This window comes from Bufo bufo, chromosome 5, assembly GCF_905171765.1.
Source record: "Bufo bufo chromosome 5, aBufBuf1.1, whole genome shotgun sequence".
NCBI classification, from domain to species: Eukaryota; Metazoa; Chordata; class Amphibia; order Anura; family Bufonidae; genus Bufo; species Bufo bufo.
Window position 1 is genome coordinate 560,864,871 of NC_053393.1, and position 19,029 is coordinate 560,883,899.

The 19,029-nt window shown below is 41.7% G+C and overlaps 1 protein-coding gene across 3 annotated transcripts in view; it reads right to left on the bottom strand.

Moving 5' to 3' along the window:
• Positions 1-230: 230 nt before the first annotated feature.
• WNT9A (Wnt family member 9A) overlaps positions 231-19,029 on the bottom strand; it is a 62,055-nt gene continuing 43,256 nt past the window's right edge. For all 3 annotated transcript variants that reach the window (XM_040431687.1, XM_040431686.1, XM_040431689.1), the window contains 3 exons: positions 16,886-17,145; positions 13,303-13,565; positions 231-5,726 (listed from right to left, as the gene is read on the bottom strand). In XM_040431687.1, the coding sequence (XP_040287621.1) occupies positions 5,253-5,726; positions 13,303-13,565; positions 16,886-17,145 (997 nt within the window). In that variant the 3' untranslated portion in view covers positions 231-5,252. The remainder of the gene's footprint in view (positions 5,727-13,302; positions 13,566-16,885; positions 17,146-19,029) is intronic.

A 19,029-nucleotide genomic window follows, 5' to 3' on the forward strand; every position in this document is an offset into this window, starting at 1 on the left:
ACGGTGAGTACCCAAAGCTGCTGCTACTGTATACTATTCTGTTCTTTCCATAAGAAGATACACGGGTTATCAATTTGTAACAGACTAAAATTATCATCTACAGATGTAACAAGGACATCACCCGCAGTTCAGAGTCAGTTAATTTACCAGTTGAACTGAAACGCTGGCGAGATGGAAAAAAAGTTAGATACTGATTATATTTTTGGAAATATTGGAGATTTTTTTTTTTGCATTTTCCCCCCAGCATTGAAATCTATTTTAACAGTCTTAAAGAATTCCTGGTTTTATATTTATTAACATTCTGCTTTCAAGTTAAATGTACAAAAAGTTTAAGTGCAGCTTAAAAAGAATGTTTTGCACAATATGGCCCTCATAATTTTCTATACATTTTAAACCCTATACGTTTTCACTTTATGTTTCAGAAGATAAGTCATAATTTTATGAACAAAACAAGGAAAAATTAAACCAAAAAAAACAGCAAGCAATAAAATAATTGTCTTTTGTTTTTAGCTATATTCCTAACATTTTTGAGGTGATGAACTTTCCACATGTTTGGTCAACACAAATATAATTTACTAAAAAAGTAAAATGCAGAGTCCATCAAAAAGTCCCAAAAAGGTCTTGGAAAAGATTGAATATCAGCATAAATGTCAGAATTTTTATATTTCCCTGTTTTGTTCATTGTCTATGGGAAACCAAAGAAATAGGGAAAAAAACAAACAAAAAAAAACTGTGTTACAATATTACAGATTCTTACACCCAACTCTCCGCGCAGCTGTGCAGGTGCGGCCATCACTCGCTTGCATCAAAATATTTCAGAATTTACAAGAACTCCAGGGAATTTTTGTTTCTGACACAATAACTTTTTGCATAAATGTGTAATTTTACTTAAGCAGGAAATGGGGATTTGGGAAAAGCTTGGAATTATGTAACACTGTATTTTTGACCTTAACTTGCTGTTAGTCTTACAGGGGGTACGTCAAACGGCCAAGAAGACAGCGAGATCTAGATAAACAATATGGTCTAAGCCCTCGTAAAAGTAGAGGGATTAGCATAATTAGTACGGTTTCCATTGCACTTTAAGTGGGAACCATATGAAATTGTACAGGAAAGAATTTCCTTCAACTTCTCAGCCGACACTCATAACGCTCAGTATAAAAAAAATCTAAGGCAACTTTTTGTACAAAACTATTTTGGTACAAAATTTTCTCAAAATGTTTTTGAATGAAAATACATATTGGCTGAGTTTTATTATTTGTAAATGAAAAATATATAAAATTTAATGTGGAACGTCTCAAAAATTTTTAAAGACAAAAAAAAAGTGATTGTTCATTGGAGATTTATTAAATTAATTTAAAAATAATACCTATACACGTTTGTACAGAGACATTCAAAAAACAGACAAAATTGGTTTAGTTGATTAACAGAATAAGCCCCTCCTAGAGGTGCTGAACAGGCTGGGTGTAACACCAAGGTAATGGGTCACTTCATAGTTTTTATCTTCTAGGCCAAAGCGCATCCGAACAGAGGGGCATTCATACAGAAGGCGATGAGAAATCCTATCCTAAACTGAGATGTCTACCGTATGCGGAAACGCAATGGTACTCAATCGGGGTGAACCGGAAAGTGTGTGGGCTCTCAAAGAGCAGGCAAACTGTAGAAAGAGGCAAGTCGTTTATACATATGGCAAAACAATGGGGGTGCCCCAAATTTATTCTTGATCAGCCAAGAAATGATAAATTGGAATTTCTATCTAAATTTGAATTTTAAAAGATTCTGTCCCCAAAAAATTCCTTTGCTTTATACAGTTAAAAAATTAAATAAAAAAGAGAGCATAAAATAGATACAGTCTGACTAATCTGAACTCTGCTACTTCCAAAAGTGTCCAAAAAATTTTTTGTTCTATTTTTTCAGCTTGTTGGTAAAATGGGTCAAATTATATTTTAATTAAAAATTTTAAAGATTGAAAAGAACATTTTTAAGTAGAAAACCTTAAAAAAAATACAAACCCAATTCTTACATTTTGCCATTATCCAATCCCTTTTACTGAATTTTAAAATGTGCCATCTTTATTAAACTACTAAGGTGGGGCTTTGTCTCAGGAGCAAGTGACATCACTGAGTGGGTGTGTCTCATAAGTGATGTCATTAATCATTAGCTATTTCATACACTCTAAATGTCTGCCCTCGAGATCCACTCAACTTTGTGAAACCAATTCCAAGCACCTAAGACAGAGTACCATTGGTCATACATGTAACGTGGCAAATTCTTGTCAATTTGTCATTATTTTTCATTTTTTTTAAATATTGTAAAACCACAGGAAAATAAACCCAACTATGTACAATATATAACAGGAAAAGCCATATATCCACATTGTCATAAATACACTTAAATACAGAAAGCATCTAGGCTTCAGTGCGTGTAATACTACACTCATAGGAGCTTTGTCTGCTCAGTAGTTCATTCATCCTCTCCAGCACTAAAAGGCGGTATTTATTTTATTTTTTTTGCATTTTCTTGGAATATTGAAAATATGTCGATAAAAAAATATTTTAAAACTATGTGCAAGCTTAGTGTATCTGATTCAGCCGCCTCGACGCGTTTCTTCCATACTGAAGGCACAAAATCTGTGTCTACTCAAAAATCTCACTATTTAAAAAGGAAAGGATTATAAAAAGGTCTGTGACTTAATAGCTGGACATAATACCACAATGAAACCATAGTAAGGTCCTTCAAAATGCTTTAGAATAAATAAATGTCCTTATATATAATATAATATAGGTATATTCACACTGAATACAGTTCAATTCTTTAATGAGCAGAGTATTGCTATATGTTTATATCACTTATTTTTGTATTTTAAATTTTTTTTCTTGCTTTTTTTTTTACAGCTATGAATTTGGTCAATGCTGTGAAGTCCATGTATTTGGTTGGGAGAAGCAAACTCTATTTGGTAAAGAGACTTGATGTGCAGGTTTGAGGGTGTTGCAGGGGAAAGTTTTCCTCGCATTGCGTGGGCAGCTGTGGTTGTCATTAGTCTTGGTGGGGAATTGTTCGACATTTAGGGTTTATGAGAATCTCAAGAGTTTATATAATTAGAAAAGAACATTTTATAGATTCCAGCAGAGACTATGGATAGGGGGCTCACAGGGAACTGCTGTCTGTACTTCAAAATCTAACGTGATGGTTGATGATGACAGATCCAAAGGGTCAAGGTTATACTGATAGTCAGGATTGACAGTCCCGTTGGTCTGAGTGTATGGAGCATTCTCTGGAACAGTTAGTTGTAATGACTCTCTGTTGCTGTTTTTTGTTCAATTTGCTCTCCAGTTAGATACAAACTCCACCATTCTGTAGAGTGGAGAAAGAAAATTCATGGCCACTCTGAACAGGAATTAACCAGGCTAACGGGGGCAACACCGACCAGGCCAACCAGGCTAACGGGGGCATCATTGACCCTCTCAACTGAGCGATACTAACCAGTTTGACCAATTTGCCTGCATAACACTGACTAAAGGTAACCATGTCTCTTGGATAGCGGTCACCTCAACAATTGTTCTATCAACAGCTCTCAACCAACTATGGATGTTGAAAAGTGAGGAAAGTTGGACTCCTGTCCTCTCCAGGCCCCTCTGGTCAAGGCTTATTGGTGTGGGAACAAAAGATTGGGCATGACTAACGTCTGCCGTCGAGGGAGAGTCAGGAAACTCCTGTACATGTTAAGTAGTTGGAGAGTCTTCTCAAAATTTGCAAATTTGGATGACTTTCCTCGAAAGTGTGTGGGCATCTTAAGTCACCTAAGCAACCTTGACCAACTTACTTGAGCAACAGTGAGCCATTACACACCAAGTTGGTAATGAAAATGTTACCATACACTCATATTGAACCAATTTAAGATCTCAATAACAAAGTGCTCTAGATAATACCTAAATTAACCTAACATCTGTTGCACAGAAAATTATGGTCGCTCCTCATCATGTTGATGGACTGAATGCTTTTCTTTGGCTTTTAATTGTGTAATTCACTATTAGAACTTTTGTTGGCAGAATGAAGACTAACGTGCTCCACATGGAGAAGTTGAGCCCCTAAATTACACTCTACAGGACTGTACTCAGCTTGGTCTATATCTAGGATCTACCCAAGCAGCTTTGTCATGCACACAAAAAAAGATTTCCAAGCAACATTCATTAAGCTGGTCTCGTTAATATAAAATATCTGTCTACTTCACAGCTTAGCAAAGGCACGGGAAGTGTTCCTGTCTTGTGTGGTTTGGCAAACGATACTCCCAAGATTTGTGTAGTTGGCACATCTGATGAATGCGCCATAGTCCTTAATATAGTGGTTTTAGAGCAATCTACAGTATCTAAGAGGGTTTTATAGCTCCCAGTATTACAGTAAGTGGAATGAAGTCATCAGAAGATGGAGACTAAGTCACTTTTTGGATTAAACCACTGTTACATTAAAATGTAACATGGTGGGGGGGGGGGGGGGGTAGGTATCACCCTGACTCCGGTCACGACAAAGGTTCAGGTAACCTTCATAGGGTTAGTTTTAATCAAGGAAAAGCAAAATATACGTCTATATATTCATATCTTTATACAATGAAAAATAAATTTCTTCTAGTGGTTTTTAAGACAGTGATAGTGCTAAAAAGGCATCGGAGTTCTCTCGAAGCCGTAGTCTAAAAGACAAACTATGACTCAACCTACGTAGATCTTCACTGATCTACGACAGAACGGATCTTCTCCTAAGGTCAGTTCTGGTTTGCAGCGTTGGTTCTAGTGTCCTACAATGGGGTGAAGTGCAGGATACTGGTGGTGCGTTACCTCGTAAGGGGGCAAAAACAAAAGTAAAAAAACAAGATGAGCTAAAGGGGATCATAGAACTGTTCCCTTCTCATCAATCTGAATTCATGAGGTTGTCTCCAGTCGAGCATCCAGGGGTAACAGACTGGGTCACCAACCATGCATGTGACAGCCTAGATGTTCACAAAAGTTGGAGAGAACAGAGATGATTAGGATGACGACCATGTGAACAGATGGCATTGGAATGTCCTCTAGCAACCCAAAGGGCGCTGTCATTATCCATGACTCTTCGCAAACCCAGAACATAGACGACAACAATGAGTTGGGTTTCTCTGAACCCTACAAAGTGCTTTTGTCCTATAGAGCTCTCCATCCGACAAGAACGTCTGTCAAACCCTGTTTGTTTCCATGATAGTGTCCAAAATTTCTGTGGCCTCGGAGAGCCGGCTAGTCTTTGCAGGTGTAGACTTCCTCTCTTTGAGTACACTGTTTGCACTCCACATAGCAGCACCAGCGGACCTGACACTGGCAGGGTCTCGTCACCACCTTGCTTTGGGTATTATGTCCACGACCACAGCAAATGCTGTCGCAGTTTTTGTCTTTGTAACATCTCCTCCCGAACGTTCCGGGAGAATACTTGCTCATCAGGCAAAAGTTTGGCGAGTCATCAATGTAAATTAGGTCTGTAGTCCTTGGGATGTGGTCAGTATGACTGGTAGCAGGTTTTTTGGCTGGAGAAATGTCCCCTTCCCCCGTAGCTTCATTGGTGGTACTTCCTACTTTTAGCGAAGTCTCATATTTTTGCTTCAATTGCTTTCCAATTTCGTGAAAAGGCGAGAGCTGCCTCCAACAGGTGCGGACTGTGCAAGATCCAGACACTCCGTGACATTTGCAAGTGGTCTTCACTCCAGCTTTTATGACCTAAAATAACAAAAAGCAGTTAGATTCTGAAGACAAATGAAGGGAGGTGCATTCTGCTGGCTGACAACCCCTCCGGTACTCATAGTGGCAGCACTGGGTAGTCACATTTCTGTCCTGTAACCTTAATCCTTGAGATGAAGTAAATGAGACCTGGCAGATCGAGAGGCTGAGTTAACCAATAACAGGTTCCTGGAATGTTTGACTTCATGGAAAGTTGTCGAGGTCCCAGATCTCTGGATTTAATTCACCTGCCGCCCTCTCCCCAGATGGATCCATTTATCATTGTTTGCCAACATAAAACGGCAGAAAAAAAAACAAAAAGGAAAAACCCTCCCTTATAAAAATAACCGAGCTCTTAAAGGGAATTCCACCTTAATGAACCTCCTGACGTCACGGCTCGTGCAGGATCCGCGGCCATGCTGAGGCGCTGTACGTTTGCTGCAGGGCTGGCGTGAGCTCAGGCGTCTTGTCGATTCATCTAGGTGGAACCCCCCTTAAAGTGGAGAGATTATTATATTTTACCCTCTTTTGGGCGTCCACACAAGGGATTGTGCTCCTGAACAGGATACCCAATGACGGCTCATGCCATTGTATGAAAGTGTCCCGTGACATCAGCTGGGCTGCCTGATGAGGGTTATAGTGCAGAGATTTATCTTCAGCGTGTAGCTCGTTTTTGGGCCATTGATAAGGAGTTGGAGCTGTGGGCAGTGGGGGACAGCGCCTGGATTCTGGGCCTTCATACTGTATGGCAGTATTACATTAGCACAGTATTCAATAATATGTAGGCATTATATGGCAGTATTATGTAGGCACTGATTGTCGCACAATGTGCGCTCGGTAACGTACGGCTCTACAGGCAGGCGCTCGGTAACGTACGGCTCTACAGGCAGGCGCTCGGTAACGTACGGCTCTACAGGCAGGCGCTCGGTAACGTACGGCTCTACAGGCAGGCGCTCGGTAACGTACGGCTCTACAGGCAGGCGCTCGGTAACGTGCGGCTCTACAGGCAGGCGCTCGGTAACGTACGGCTCAACAGGCAGGCGCTCGGTAACGTACGGCTCTACAGGCAGGCGCTCGGTAACGTACGGCTCTACAGGCAGGCGCTCGGTAACGTACGGCTCTACAGCCAGGCGCTCGGTAACGTACGGCTCTACAGCCAGGCGCTCGGTAACGTACGGCTCTACAGGCAGGCGCTCGGTAGTGTACGGCTCTACAGGCAGGCGCTCGGTAGTGTACGGCTCTACAGGCAGGCGCTCGGTAGTGTACGGCTCTACAGGCAGGCGCTCGGTAACGTACGGCTCTACAGGCAGGCGCTCGGTAACGTACGGCTCTACAGGCAGGCGCTCGGTAACGTACGGCTCTACAGGCAGGCGCTCTGTAGTGTACGGCTCTACAGGCAGACGCTCGGTATATATTACCAAACACTCCCTGCAGCACAGGGGCACGAGGTATTCCTATACTCCAGTCACTTCCCAAGCAGCATTCTCACTCATCTTTCATGTGAGCTCCCATGACCCAAGATGATACAACTCACTGCCGCATACTGCTGGTTCAGTGTCTGCAGGTGGTAGATGGGGGACACGCTGCAGGAGAGGAGCGCTGACACTCGGAGCGCGCACAAACTGTTGCCACACTGGCAGCGTTATGTTGGGCAGCGCCCTGTGGAGAAACTTTTGTTGATGCCCCCTTCATGCATGATGTACTGTTCTACAGTCTGAAAACATAGCCAACATAGTGCTAATCACAGCACCGTACAGCAGTGCTATACAGTGCTACCACCTTCATACATACCGCCACATAGTGCTCAAGTAACTCCAGACAGGGACCCCACCTCCCAGACAGGGACCCCACCTCCCAGACAGGGACCCCACCTCCCAGACAGGGACCCCACCTCCCCGCCAGCTGCACTCTCTCAAGACGAGCTCAAGTGTGAAGTTATGAGTCAATGGAGCTGCACTGCAATACCAAATCCAACCTGTGGACATGTGTGGTGCTGCCTATAGAAAACAATATTACAGCGGCATCCTCTCTGGCCCTGAGGCCTACACACATGTATGGCTGACGTGTTTGAATATTCATTACACAGGGTGCGGGGCACCTCGGGAGAGCCCTGCATTCCTCCTCATATGAGGACTTGGACACAGTCCTGGGCTATGTTCAGATGGGTCAGGTTTCTCCTCTCGACACCTGTAATTTGTCTGTAAGCAAAAAAAGTGGGAACAAATGTGACATTCCTGAGAGCATGGAGACCGAGCGGGGATACTTTACACAGATGGGCGAGTGCCCGGCCGCCCCGGGTAACCGCATCCCCCTGAAGAGCCCCTCACCTCGGGGGGACATGCTTGGTCACACACACCTCAGAGAAGGTCGGACCTCGGGGGATTAAGAATCTCAGAAACTCTGCTGAATGGTGACATTAATGAGACTGAGAAACAAGGACAAGTTTAATTAAAAGACCCCGTCCTCCAGGAGAGAGCGGCGGGAAAAGGGGGGCCCGTCATCACCTGCACTGCGACACCACCGGTGGGGTCCAGGAGATCTTCTCCAGGACCAGGGTCATCATCCACATACAGAGAAAACCTTCATCTATCCATGTAGTGACCAGGAGGTGACATCACAACATCTTATACAATGACAGGTCACCATTACTATGTATAGATCATGACATCACCAATCATGAGCATCATATACACAATAGTCGTAGTATTCACATTGGGGCAGTATTATAGTAGTTATATCCTTGTACATAGGAGCAGTATTATAGTAGATATATTCTTGTACATAGGAGCAGTATTATAGTAGTTATATTCTTGTACATAGGAGGCAGTATTATAGTAGTTATATTCTTGTACATAGGAGGCAGTATTATAGTATTTATATTCTTGTACATAGGAGGCAGTATTATAGTATTTATATTCTTGTACATAGGAGGCAGTATTATAGTAGTTATATTCTTGTACATAGGAGGCAGTATTATAGTAGTTATATTCTTGTACATAGGAGCAGTATTATAGTAGTTATATTCTTGTACATAGGAGGCAGTATTATAGTAGTTATATTCTTGTACATAGGAGCAGTATTATAGTAGTTATATTCTTGTACATAGGAGCAGTATTATAGTAGTTATAGTCTTGTACATAGGAGCAGTATTATAGTAGTTATATTCTTGTACATAGGAGCAGTATTATAGTAGTTATATTCTTGTACATAGGAGCAGTATTATAGTAGTTATATTCTTGTACATAGGAGCAGTATTATAGTAGTTATATTCTTGTACATAGGAGGCAGTATTATAGTAGTTATATTCTTGTACATAGGAGCAGTATTATAGTAGTTATATTCTTGTACATAGGAGCAGTATTATAGTAGTTATATTCTTGTACATAGGAGCAGTATTATAGTAGTTATATTCTTGTACATAGGAGCAGTATTATAGTAGTTACACTGCGTGCAGAATTATTAGGCAAATTAGTATTTTGATCACATCATTCTCTTTATGCATGTTGTCTTACTCCAAGCTGTATAGGTTTGAAAGCCTACTACCAATTAAGCATATTAGGTGATGTGCATCTCTGTAATGAGAAGGGGTGTGGTCTAATGACATCAACACCCTATATCAGGTGTGCATAATTATTAGGCAACTTCCTTTCCTTTGGCAAAATGGGTCAAAAGAAGGACTTGACAGGCTCAGAAAAGTCAAAAATAGTGAGATATCTTGCAGAGGGATGCAGCACTCTTAAAATTGCAAAGCTTCTGAAGCGTGATCATCGAACAATCAAGCGTTTCATTCAAAATAGTCAACAGGGTCGCAAGAAGCGCGTGGAAAAACCAAGGCGCAAAATAACTGCCCATGAACTGAGAAAAGTCAAGCGTGCAGCTGCCAAGATGCCACTTGCCACCAGTTTGGCCATATTTCAGAGCTGCAACATCACTGGAGTGCCCAAAAGCACAAGGTGTGCAATACTCAGAGACATGGCCAAGGTAAGAAAGGCTGAAAGACGACCACCACTGAACAAGACACACAAGCTGAAACGTCAAGACTCGGCCAAGAAATATCTCAAGACTGATTTTTCTAAGGTTTTATGGACTGATGAAATGAGAGTGAGTCTTGATGGGCCAGATGGATGGGCCCGTGGCTGGATTGGTAAAGGGCAGAGAGCTCCAGTCCGACTCAGACGCCAGCAAGGTGGAGGTGGAGTACTGGTTTGGGCTGGTATCATCAAAGATGAGCTTGTGGTGCCTTTTCGGGTTGAGGATGGAGTCAAGCTCAACTCCCAGTCCTACTGCCAGTTTCTGGAAGACACCTTCTTCAAGCAGTGGTACAGGAAGAAGTCTGCATCCTTCAAGAAAAACATGATTTTCATGCAGGACAATGCTCCATCACACGCGTCCAAGTACTCCACAGCGTGGCTGGCAAGAAAGGGTATAAAAGAAGAAAATCTAATGACATGGCCTCCTTGTTCACCTGATCTGAACCCCATTGAGAACCTGTGGTCCATCATCAAATGTGAGATTTACAAGGAGGGAAAACAGTACACCTCTCTGAACAGTGTCTGGGAGGCTGTGGTTGCTGCTGCACGCAATGTTGATGGTGAACAGATCAAAACACTGACAGAATCCATGGATGGCAAGCTTTTGAGTGTCCTTGCAAAGAAAGGTGGCTATATTGGTCACTGATTTGTTTTTGTTTTGTTTTTGAATGTCAGAAATGTATATTTGTAAATGTTGAGATGTTATATTGGTTTCACTGGTAAAAATAAATAATTGAAATGGGTATATATTTGTTTTTTGTTAAGTTGCCTAATAATTATGCACAGTAATAGTCACCTGCACACACAGATATCCCCCTAAAATAGCTAAAACTAAAAACAAACTAAAAACTACTTCCAAAAATATTCAGCTTTGATATTAATGAGTTTTTTGGGTTCATTGAGAACATGGTTGTTGTTCAATAATAAAATTAATCCTCAAAAATACAACTTGCCTAATAATTCTGCACTCCCTGTATAGTAGTTATATTCTTGTACATAGGAGCAGTATTATAGTAGTTATATCCTTGTACATAGGAGCAGTATTATAGTAGTTATATCCTTGTACATAGGAGCAGTATTATAGTAGTTATATCCTTGTACATAGGAGCAGTATTATAGTAGTTATATCCTTGTACATAGGAGCAGTATTATAGTAGTTATATCCTTGTACATAGGAGCAGTATTATAGTAGTTATATCCTTGTACATAGGAGCAGTATTATAGTAGTTATATTCTTGTACATAGGAGCAGTATTATAGTAGTTATATTCTTGTACATAGGAGCAGTATTATAGTAGTTATATTCTTGTACATAGGAGGCAGTATTATAGTAGTTATATTCTTGTACATAGGAGCAGTATTATAGTAGTTATATCCTTGTACATAGGAGCAGTATTATAGTAGTTATATTCTTGTACATAGGAGCAGTATTATAGTAGTTATATTATTATACATAGGAGCAGTATTATAGTAGTTATATTCTTGTACATAGGAGCAGTATTATAGTGGTTATATTCTTGTACATAGGAGCAGTATTATAGTAGTTATATTCTTGTACATAGGAGCAGTATTATAGTAGTTATATTCTTGTACATAGGAGGCAGTATTATAGTAGTTATATTCTTGTATATAGGAGGCAGTATTATAGTAGTTATATTCTTGTACATAGGAGGCAGTATTATAGTAGTTATATTCTTGTACATAGGGGCAGTATTATAGTAGTTATATTCTTGTACATAGGAGCAGTATTATAGTAGTTATATTCTTGTACATAGGAGCAGTATTATAGTAGTTATATTCTTGTACATAGGAGGCAGTATTATAGTAGTTATATTCTTGTACATAGGAGTAGTATTATAGGAGTTATATTCTTGTACATAGGAGGCAGTATTATAGTAGTTATATTCTTGTACATAGGAGCAGTATTATAGTATTCTTGTACATAGGAGGCAGTATTATAGTAGTTATATTCTTGTACATAGGAGCAGTATTATAGTAGTTATATTCTGGTACATAGGAGCAGTATTATAGTAGTTATATTCTTGTACATAGGAGCAGTATTATAGTAGTTATATTCTTGTACATAGGAGGCAGTATTATAGTAGTTATATTCTTGTATATAGGAGGCAGTATTATAGTAGTTATATTCTTGTACATAGGAGGCAGTATTATAGTAGTTATATTCTTGTACATAGGGGCAGTATTATAGTAGTTATATTCTTGTACATATGAGCAGTATTATAGTAGTTATATTCTTGTACATAGGAGCAGTATTATAGTAGTTATATTCTTGTACATAGGAGCAGTATTATAGTAGGTATATTCTGGTACATAGGAGCAGTATTATAGTAGTTATATTCTTGTACATAGGAGCAGTATTATAGTAGTTATATTCTTGTACATAGGAGGCAGTATTATAGTAGTTATATTCTTGTACATAGGAGTAGTATTATAGGAGTTATATTCTTGTACATAGGAGGCAGTATTATAGTAGTTATATTCTTGTACATAGGAGCAGTATTATAGTATTCTTGTACATAGGAGGCAGTATTATAGTAGTTATATTCTTGTACATAGGAGCAGTATTATAGTAGTTATATTCTTGTACATAGGAGCAGTATTATAGTAGTTATATTCTTGTACATAGGAGGCAGTATTATAGTAGTTATATTCCTGTACATAGGAGCAGTATTATAGTAGTTATATTCTTGTACATAGGAGCAGTATTATAGTAGTTATATTCTTGTACATAGGAGGCAGTATTATAGTAGTTATATTCTTGTACATAGGAGCAGTATTATAGTAGTTATATTCCTGTACATAGGAGCAGTATTATAGTAGTTATATTCCTGTACATAGGAGCAGTATTATAGTAGTTATATTATTGTACATAGGAGCAGTATTATAGTAGTTATATTCTTGTACATAGGAGCAGTATTATAGTAGTTATATTCCTGTACATAGGAGCAGTATTATAGTAGTTATATTCCTGTACATAGGAGCAGTATTATAGTAGTTATATTATTGTACATAGGAGGCAGTATTATAGTAGTTATATTCCTGTACATAGGAGCAGTATTATAGTAGTTATATTATTGTACATAGGGGTAGTATTACAGTATTGTAGTAGGTATACATTTGGATACAGGGGAATTTAGTAGGTACTGTTGCTGTTTGTTGTGGTCTTTGGGTTCATTCACACATCCATATAGGTTTTGCGGATCCGCAAAGCACAGACACCGGTAATGTGCATTCCGCATTTTGCGTTGCGCACATCGCCGGGACTCCCATAGAATATGCCTTTTCTTCTCCACAATTGCGGACAAGAATAGGACATGTTCTATTTTTTTTGCGGAACGGAACTACGTATCCGGAAGTGCGGATCCGCAAATACGGATGCGGACAGCACATTCCGGCCGCTACTATAAGGACAGCTACTGTATGTGCCCGGTTCTGTATGTGGCAGTTGGGGCCCCTCTCAGTGGCCCTTGCAGCCTCTATGTGATCTCGGCTGTCCCCCGCAGGGTCCACGCGGGTCTCGCTCACCTTGATCCCGACATTAGTGTTATGCAGGTCCATTCGCGCTCGCAGATCTCGGTCGGATTTTTTGCCCAGAAATTCCTTGACAAATTTATTGCTGTATTTCAGGTTGTCGCCGCAGCCGCCCCACTGCCAGGCCTCGCGGTTCTCCAGGTCCGGGGCCTCGTCACACGTGCAGCGCTCCATCCGGCCGGCACTGCACGCCTTCGCCATGGCGTGGGTGAGTCCTGCCGAGGAGATGGCATAAAGGAAGGCCGTCTCCTTGAAACCTGCAACAGGAAAGACATGGTTAAAAAGGTGGCAGTCCTATGTAAGAAGAGATTATTCTTCAAGATCTCTATTACTGCTGGTGAACAGAAACAAGCTGGTTACATCCAGAAGCCGAGTCCCAATCTAATACTTCACACAGCTGAGGGTTTGTTCCATTTGTATCCAGTCTAGACAATCCTCTCCAGACTTGTACACTTTACCTGCGCTGACACATTGTAACAGACCATCAGGACAGGAGAGGGGTTTGCGCTGACGACCTGATCAGCTCACACGAGGATCGTCTAGACTGGACACCGTTTTAACAAACCCTCTGCTGTGCAAGCCAGGATTTAAAGAAGAACTCTTCTCTGGCAGCAAGCAGAGCTCCTGAAAATGGTGCAGAATTGACACAGTGTATAAGTAGGTGGCAGAACTTTTCCCGATATGAGACCAGATCCCCCTTCCTTGAATGCGGTCGCCATGTTTAATCCCCCCGGAGGCGGAGGGCAGATGACGCGGGGGCGGCGAGCAGCGGCCACATGGGCGCACACGATATTAGTTAACAAGCTCATAAAGCCTAGGTGAATACGGGCATTCTCCCTCCGGTGTCTCCTGGGTCCTCCACCCACCGGGCTCTGGTTTCAGCCCTTCTCACATCACTGGCCACAATAACCCTTTGTGTTCCAGCTAAAAGCGAGAAGTCGCCGACAGGAGAACCTTGACCGGGGGCGTAGTCAGTACACAAGGAGTTAAAGTCCCGGCCGGTGCCCGGGAAGGTCTTTCACTTGTGTCGCTGCATAGAGCGGGCTGACGGGCGCAGTGAGGGCGACACTTTACGGATGGGCGAGACTCGGGGCTTCGGACCAGTGTGTGATGAATGTACAAGACACAGCGGGATCAGGAGCGATCGCACACGAGGCGGAGTATCCGGGCGCTCTGCGCAAACTGCTGAGAGGTCGTCGTAAAAATCAGAAATAATAAACCAAAATAATCGTAAATAAATATAAAACAGTCAATAAAATAAAAAATACACAAATAATAAAAGAGCAACAAAAGTTATTATACAAAATAAAATATTATACATTTTTAAATAAACACAATTATAAAATATTAAAATAATGCATTTGACGCATTTTGGACTCTGAACATCAGAAAATATCCATCCCAGATATGCACCGAGGTGCGAGTCAATACCGCGGCGGCGGCGGCGTGAAGTGAATAGAGGCGGTGTAGTTTGCAGGAGCAGGTAGGTGTCTGGGGCTCCGGAGCTGAAGGTCAGGTCCTTAGTGACCCACCAGGGAGGGGATTTACCCGAGTCACAGGATGATGGGAGTGCTCCACCAGGGCTATGTGGCCACTACAACCAGGGTCCGTGTGTCATCCTGGTGCTGCTGTAACTTGTGGTTATTGTGTGAGCGCAGGTTCTCAGGAGCGACCACCCGGAGCAGTCAGAGTCTGCACCGACCCAGGGTAATTACCCGCTGACATAACAAGGGCGTCAGGGGTCAACAAGCCTCATTCACAGCAAAGGCAGCATAAGTGCCGACCTGAAAGAGACGCCAAACGGCCCCTGCATTGTGCCTTACACTCCAGTCACATCCAGAGCTGCAGTCACTGTTAGCTGGTTTCCTGGTAGGGTGTTAGGGAGCTCAGCCGGGGAAGCTCTGGGTCCAGCACTGCAACATTATACCCATAGAGGAGAGAGAAAACGAGAGCGAGAGAGAGCGAGAGAGAAAACGAGAGAGAGAGAGAAAACGAGAGAGAGAGAGAAAACGAGAGAGAGAGAGAAAACGAGAGAGAGAGAGAAAACGAGAGAGAGAGAGAAAACGAGAGAGAGAGAGAAAACGAGAGAGAGAGAGAAAACGAGAGAGAGAGAGAAAACGAGAGAGAGAGAGAAAACGAGAGAGAGAGAGAAAACGAGAGAGAGAGAGAAAACGAGAGAGAGAGAGAAAACGAGAGAGAGAGAGAAAACGAGAGAGAGAGAGAGAGAGAGAGAAAACGAGAGAGAGAGAGAGAGAGAGAGAGAGAGAGAGAGAGAGAGAGAGAGAGAGAGCGCGAGAAAACAAGAGCGAGCGAGAGCGAGAAAACAAGAGCGAGCGAGAGAGAGAAAACAAGAGCGAGCGAGAGAGAGAAAACAAGAGCGAGCGAGAGAGAGAAAACAAGAGCGAGCGAGAGAGAGAGAGAGAGAGAGAGAGAGAGAAAACGAGAGCGAGAGAGAGAAAACGAGAGCGAGAGAGAGAAAGCGAGAGCGAGAGAGAGAAAGCGAGAGCGAGAGAGAGAAAGCGAGAGCGAGAGAGAAAACGAGAGCGAGAGAGAAAACGAGAGCGAGAGAGAAAACGAGAGCGAGAGAGAAAACGAGAGCGAGAGAGAAAGAGAAAAGAAAGAAAAAAATTTTTTTTAAAAAGGAACGAAAAGGAAAGAGAAATGAAAAAAGGAAGGAAGGAAGGAAGGAAGGAAGGAAGGAAGAGAGAAAGGCAAGAAAGAGAGAAAGGCAAGAAAGAGAGAAAGGCAAGAAAGAGAGAAGGAAAAAGGGAAGAAAGGGAGCAAGGAGGAAGAAAAAGACAAAAAGAGGGAAGAAAAGAAGGAATCAAAAACATGAAAGGAAGGAAGGAAGGAAGGAAGGAAGGAAGGAAGGAAGGAAGGGACACCAGAGGGAATAAGGAGGCAAGAAGATGGGAAGGAAGGCAAAGAGAAAACAAGCAAGGGAGGCAAGAAAGACAGAAGGAAGGAACACAACAAGGAAGGAAAGGAGGAAGGAACACAACAAGGAAGGAAAGGAGGAAGGACACAAGGTCCCTGGTGTCGCTATTGATGAGCTCTCCTCAGGACAGCCTTGCCGATGGCACTCCATCTAGGAGATCAGCGCTGGGGGCACTCCATCTAGGAGATCAGCGCTGGGGGCACTCCATCTAGGAGATCAGCGCTGGGGGCACTCCGCACTTACTGATAACAGTCGGAGAGTCCTTTATGGTATTTTTAATTACAGTGACAAAAAAAAGTGTCATGTCAGCGAAGTAACAGCCATACAACAGCCGAAATAAAAATTCTATATAATGCCTCCATCACTGTACCAACACTGCAAGACAATGCCAAGCAAAAAATACCGCCACACAGTGTTCAATAATACAACATACAGTGACCAGATAACAGCATCCAATAAAAGTCCATACAAGCATATCCTGCTATGAACTACCATCAAAACGCCTGGTGGTCATAAGCCTCAGGTACGTGCAGCGCCCCCTTCAGTAGGGTGTATTCATATCCCTCCACAATGACATATAGCAACAATGTAATAACAATGTATCGTACACCATGAAACCTTCTGAGACGTCTACCGCACCTTGTTTCAGTAAACTGGTTCGATATCGTCCTTCTAGAGTACAGTTCCAACGTTCAAAGTGGAATTGATACTCGCATTCCTGGGCACTCATACTAATGGCCTCCATGAGGGTCTCCGCTACCCCTGGGTCTCGGCGGCACATTCTCCGCTGCTTCTTTTCGAGCTTCAGTCGGTCACAGATTTTGTAATGAGCTTTCTCTGCTGCTCCCTCCGTTTCTGAGGTCAGAGGAAGAATTGTCAATGGCTCGTTCCCTGTCAGCCTGGAAACAAAACAAAAAAATTATATAATTAAAAGGTGAAATGTAACAAATGTCCACAACAGCAAAAAATAAAAAAACAGGAAACAAAATGAACATTTATTTGGAAACAGACAATATAACTACTATAATACTGCCTCCTATGTACAAGAATATAACTACTATAATACTGCCTCCTATGTACAAGAATATAACTACTATAATACTGCTCCTATGTACAAGAATATAACTACTATAATACTGCCTCCTATGTACAAGAATATAACTACTATAATACTGCCTCCTATGTACAAGAATATAACTACTATAATACTGCTCCTATGTACAAGAATATAACTACTATAATACTGCTCCTATGTACAAGAATATAACTACTATAATACTGCTCCTATGTACAAGAATATAACTACTATAATACTGCTCCTATGTACAAGAATATAACTACTATAATACTGCTCCTATGTACAAGAATATAACTACTATAATACTGCCTCCTATGTACAAGAATATAACTACTATAATACTGCTCCTATGTACAAGAATATAACTACTATAATACTGCTCCTATGTACAAGAATATAACTACTATAATACTGCTCCTATGTACAAGAATATAACTACTATAATACTGCTCCTATGTACAAGAATATAACTACTATAATACTGCTCCTATGTACAAGAATATAACTACTATAATACTGCTACTATATACAAGAATATAACTACTATAATACTGCTCCTATGTACAAGAATATAACTACTATAATACTGCTCCTCTGTACAAGAATATAACTACTATAATACTGCTCCTATGTACAAGAATATAACTACTATAATACTGCTACTATATACAAGAATATAACTACTATAATACTGCTCCTATGTACAAGAATATAACTACTATAATACTGCTCCTATGTACAAGAATATAACTACTATAATACTGCTACTATATACAAGAATATAACTACTATAATACTGCTCCTATGTACAAGAATATAACTACTATAATACTGCTCCTATGTACAAGAATATAACTACTATAATACTGCCCCCTATATACAAGAATATAACTACTATAATACTGCCCCCTATATACAAGAATATAACTACTATAATACTGCCCCCTATATACAAGAATATAACTACTATAATACTGCCCCCTGTGGTCAATGCGATGAAGGTCATTATCTCAGGATTTTTCTTATTACGGTATAATCTTGCTGTAATAACGCAGCAGGTTTGCGGTGAGTGCGCAGCGTTCGCCTGGTTGACCCCCGCTCGTCAGCTGGTGTACGTTTCCTCCTCAGTCTCGTGAGGCCGGGGCCGTCTGGCTCGCTAACAATAGGACATTTCTGGGAGTTGGCACGGGGTCAACCATCTTGGACGCGCCGTCGGTGACACTATCAGCGCTGACAAATCACACACTAGAAAACATGTCTGACAATAATCTGAGGAGACGTCGCTATGGGGAGAATCCTGACATTCTGCTGGGGTCCTGGCCGGGATCCCACCATGGCCGCCTCCTTCATCGGACTCTTCCGTCTTATCAGCTGTTAGCGGGGTATCAGGTGGACAGCAGAAGATTCTCCAGGAATCCATCTCCGTCCTCAATCAGGGCCGACAAGATGGCGGTTCGGAGAGCGGATGCGCGCTTTTATCCAGGGACTGTCTGCGAAACATCTTATCTGCCCTGAGATGGTGGGGAAGACGAGAGGCTGAAGGACATACCGTCATGTCCTAGTGCCGCCACTCACAACATGGCCGCAGTCAACTTCACAAAGTTCTACCCAAGAACAATCAAGATCAGGCAGATGAAATCCAACATGTCCAACCCTTCCCTCCCTGAGAGTTGGGGACCCCCATACACATCAGATGGCCGGCGAC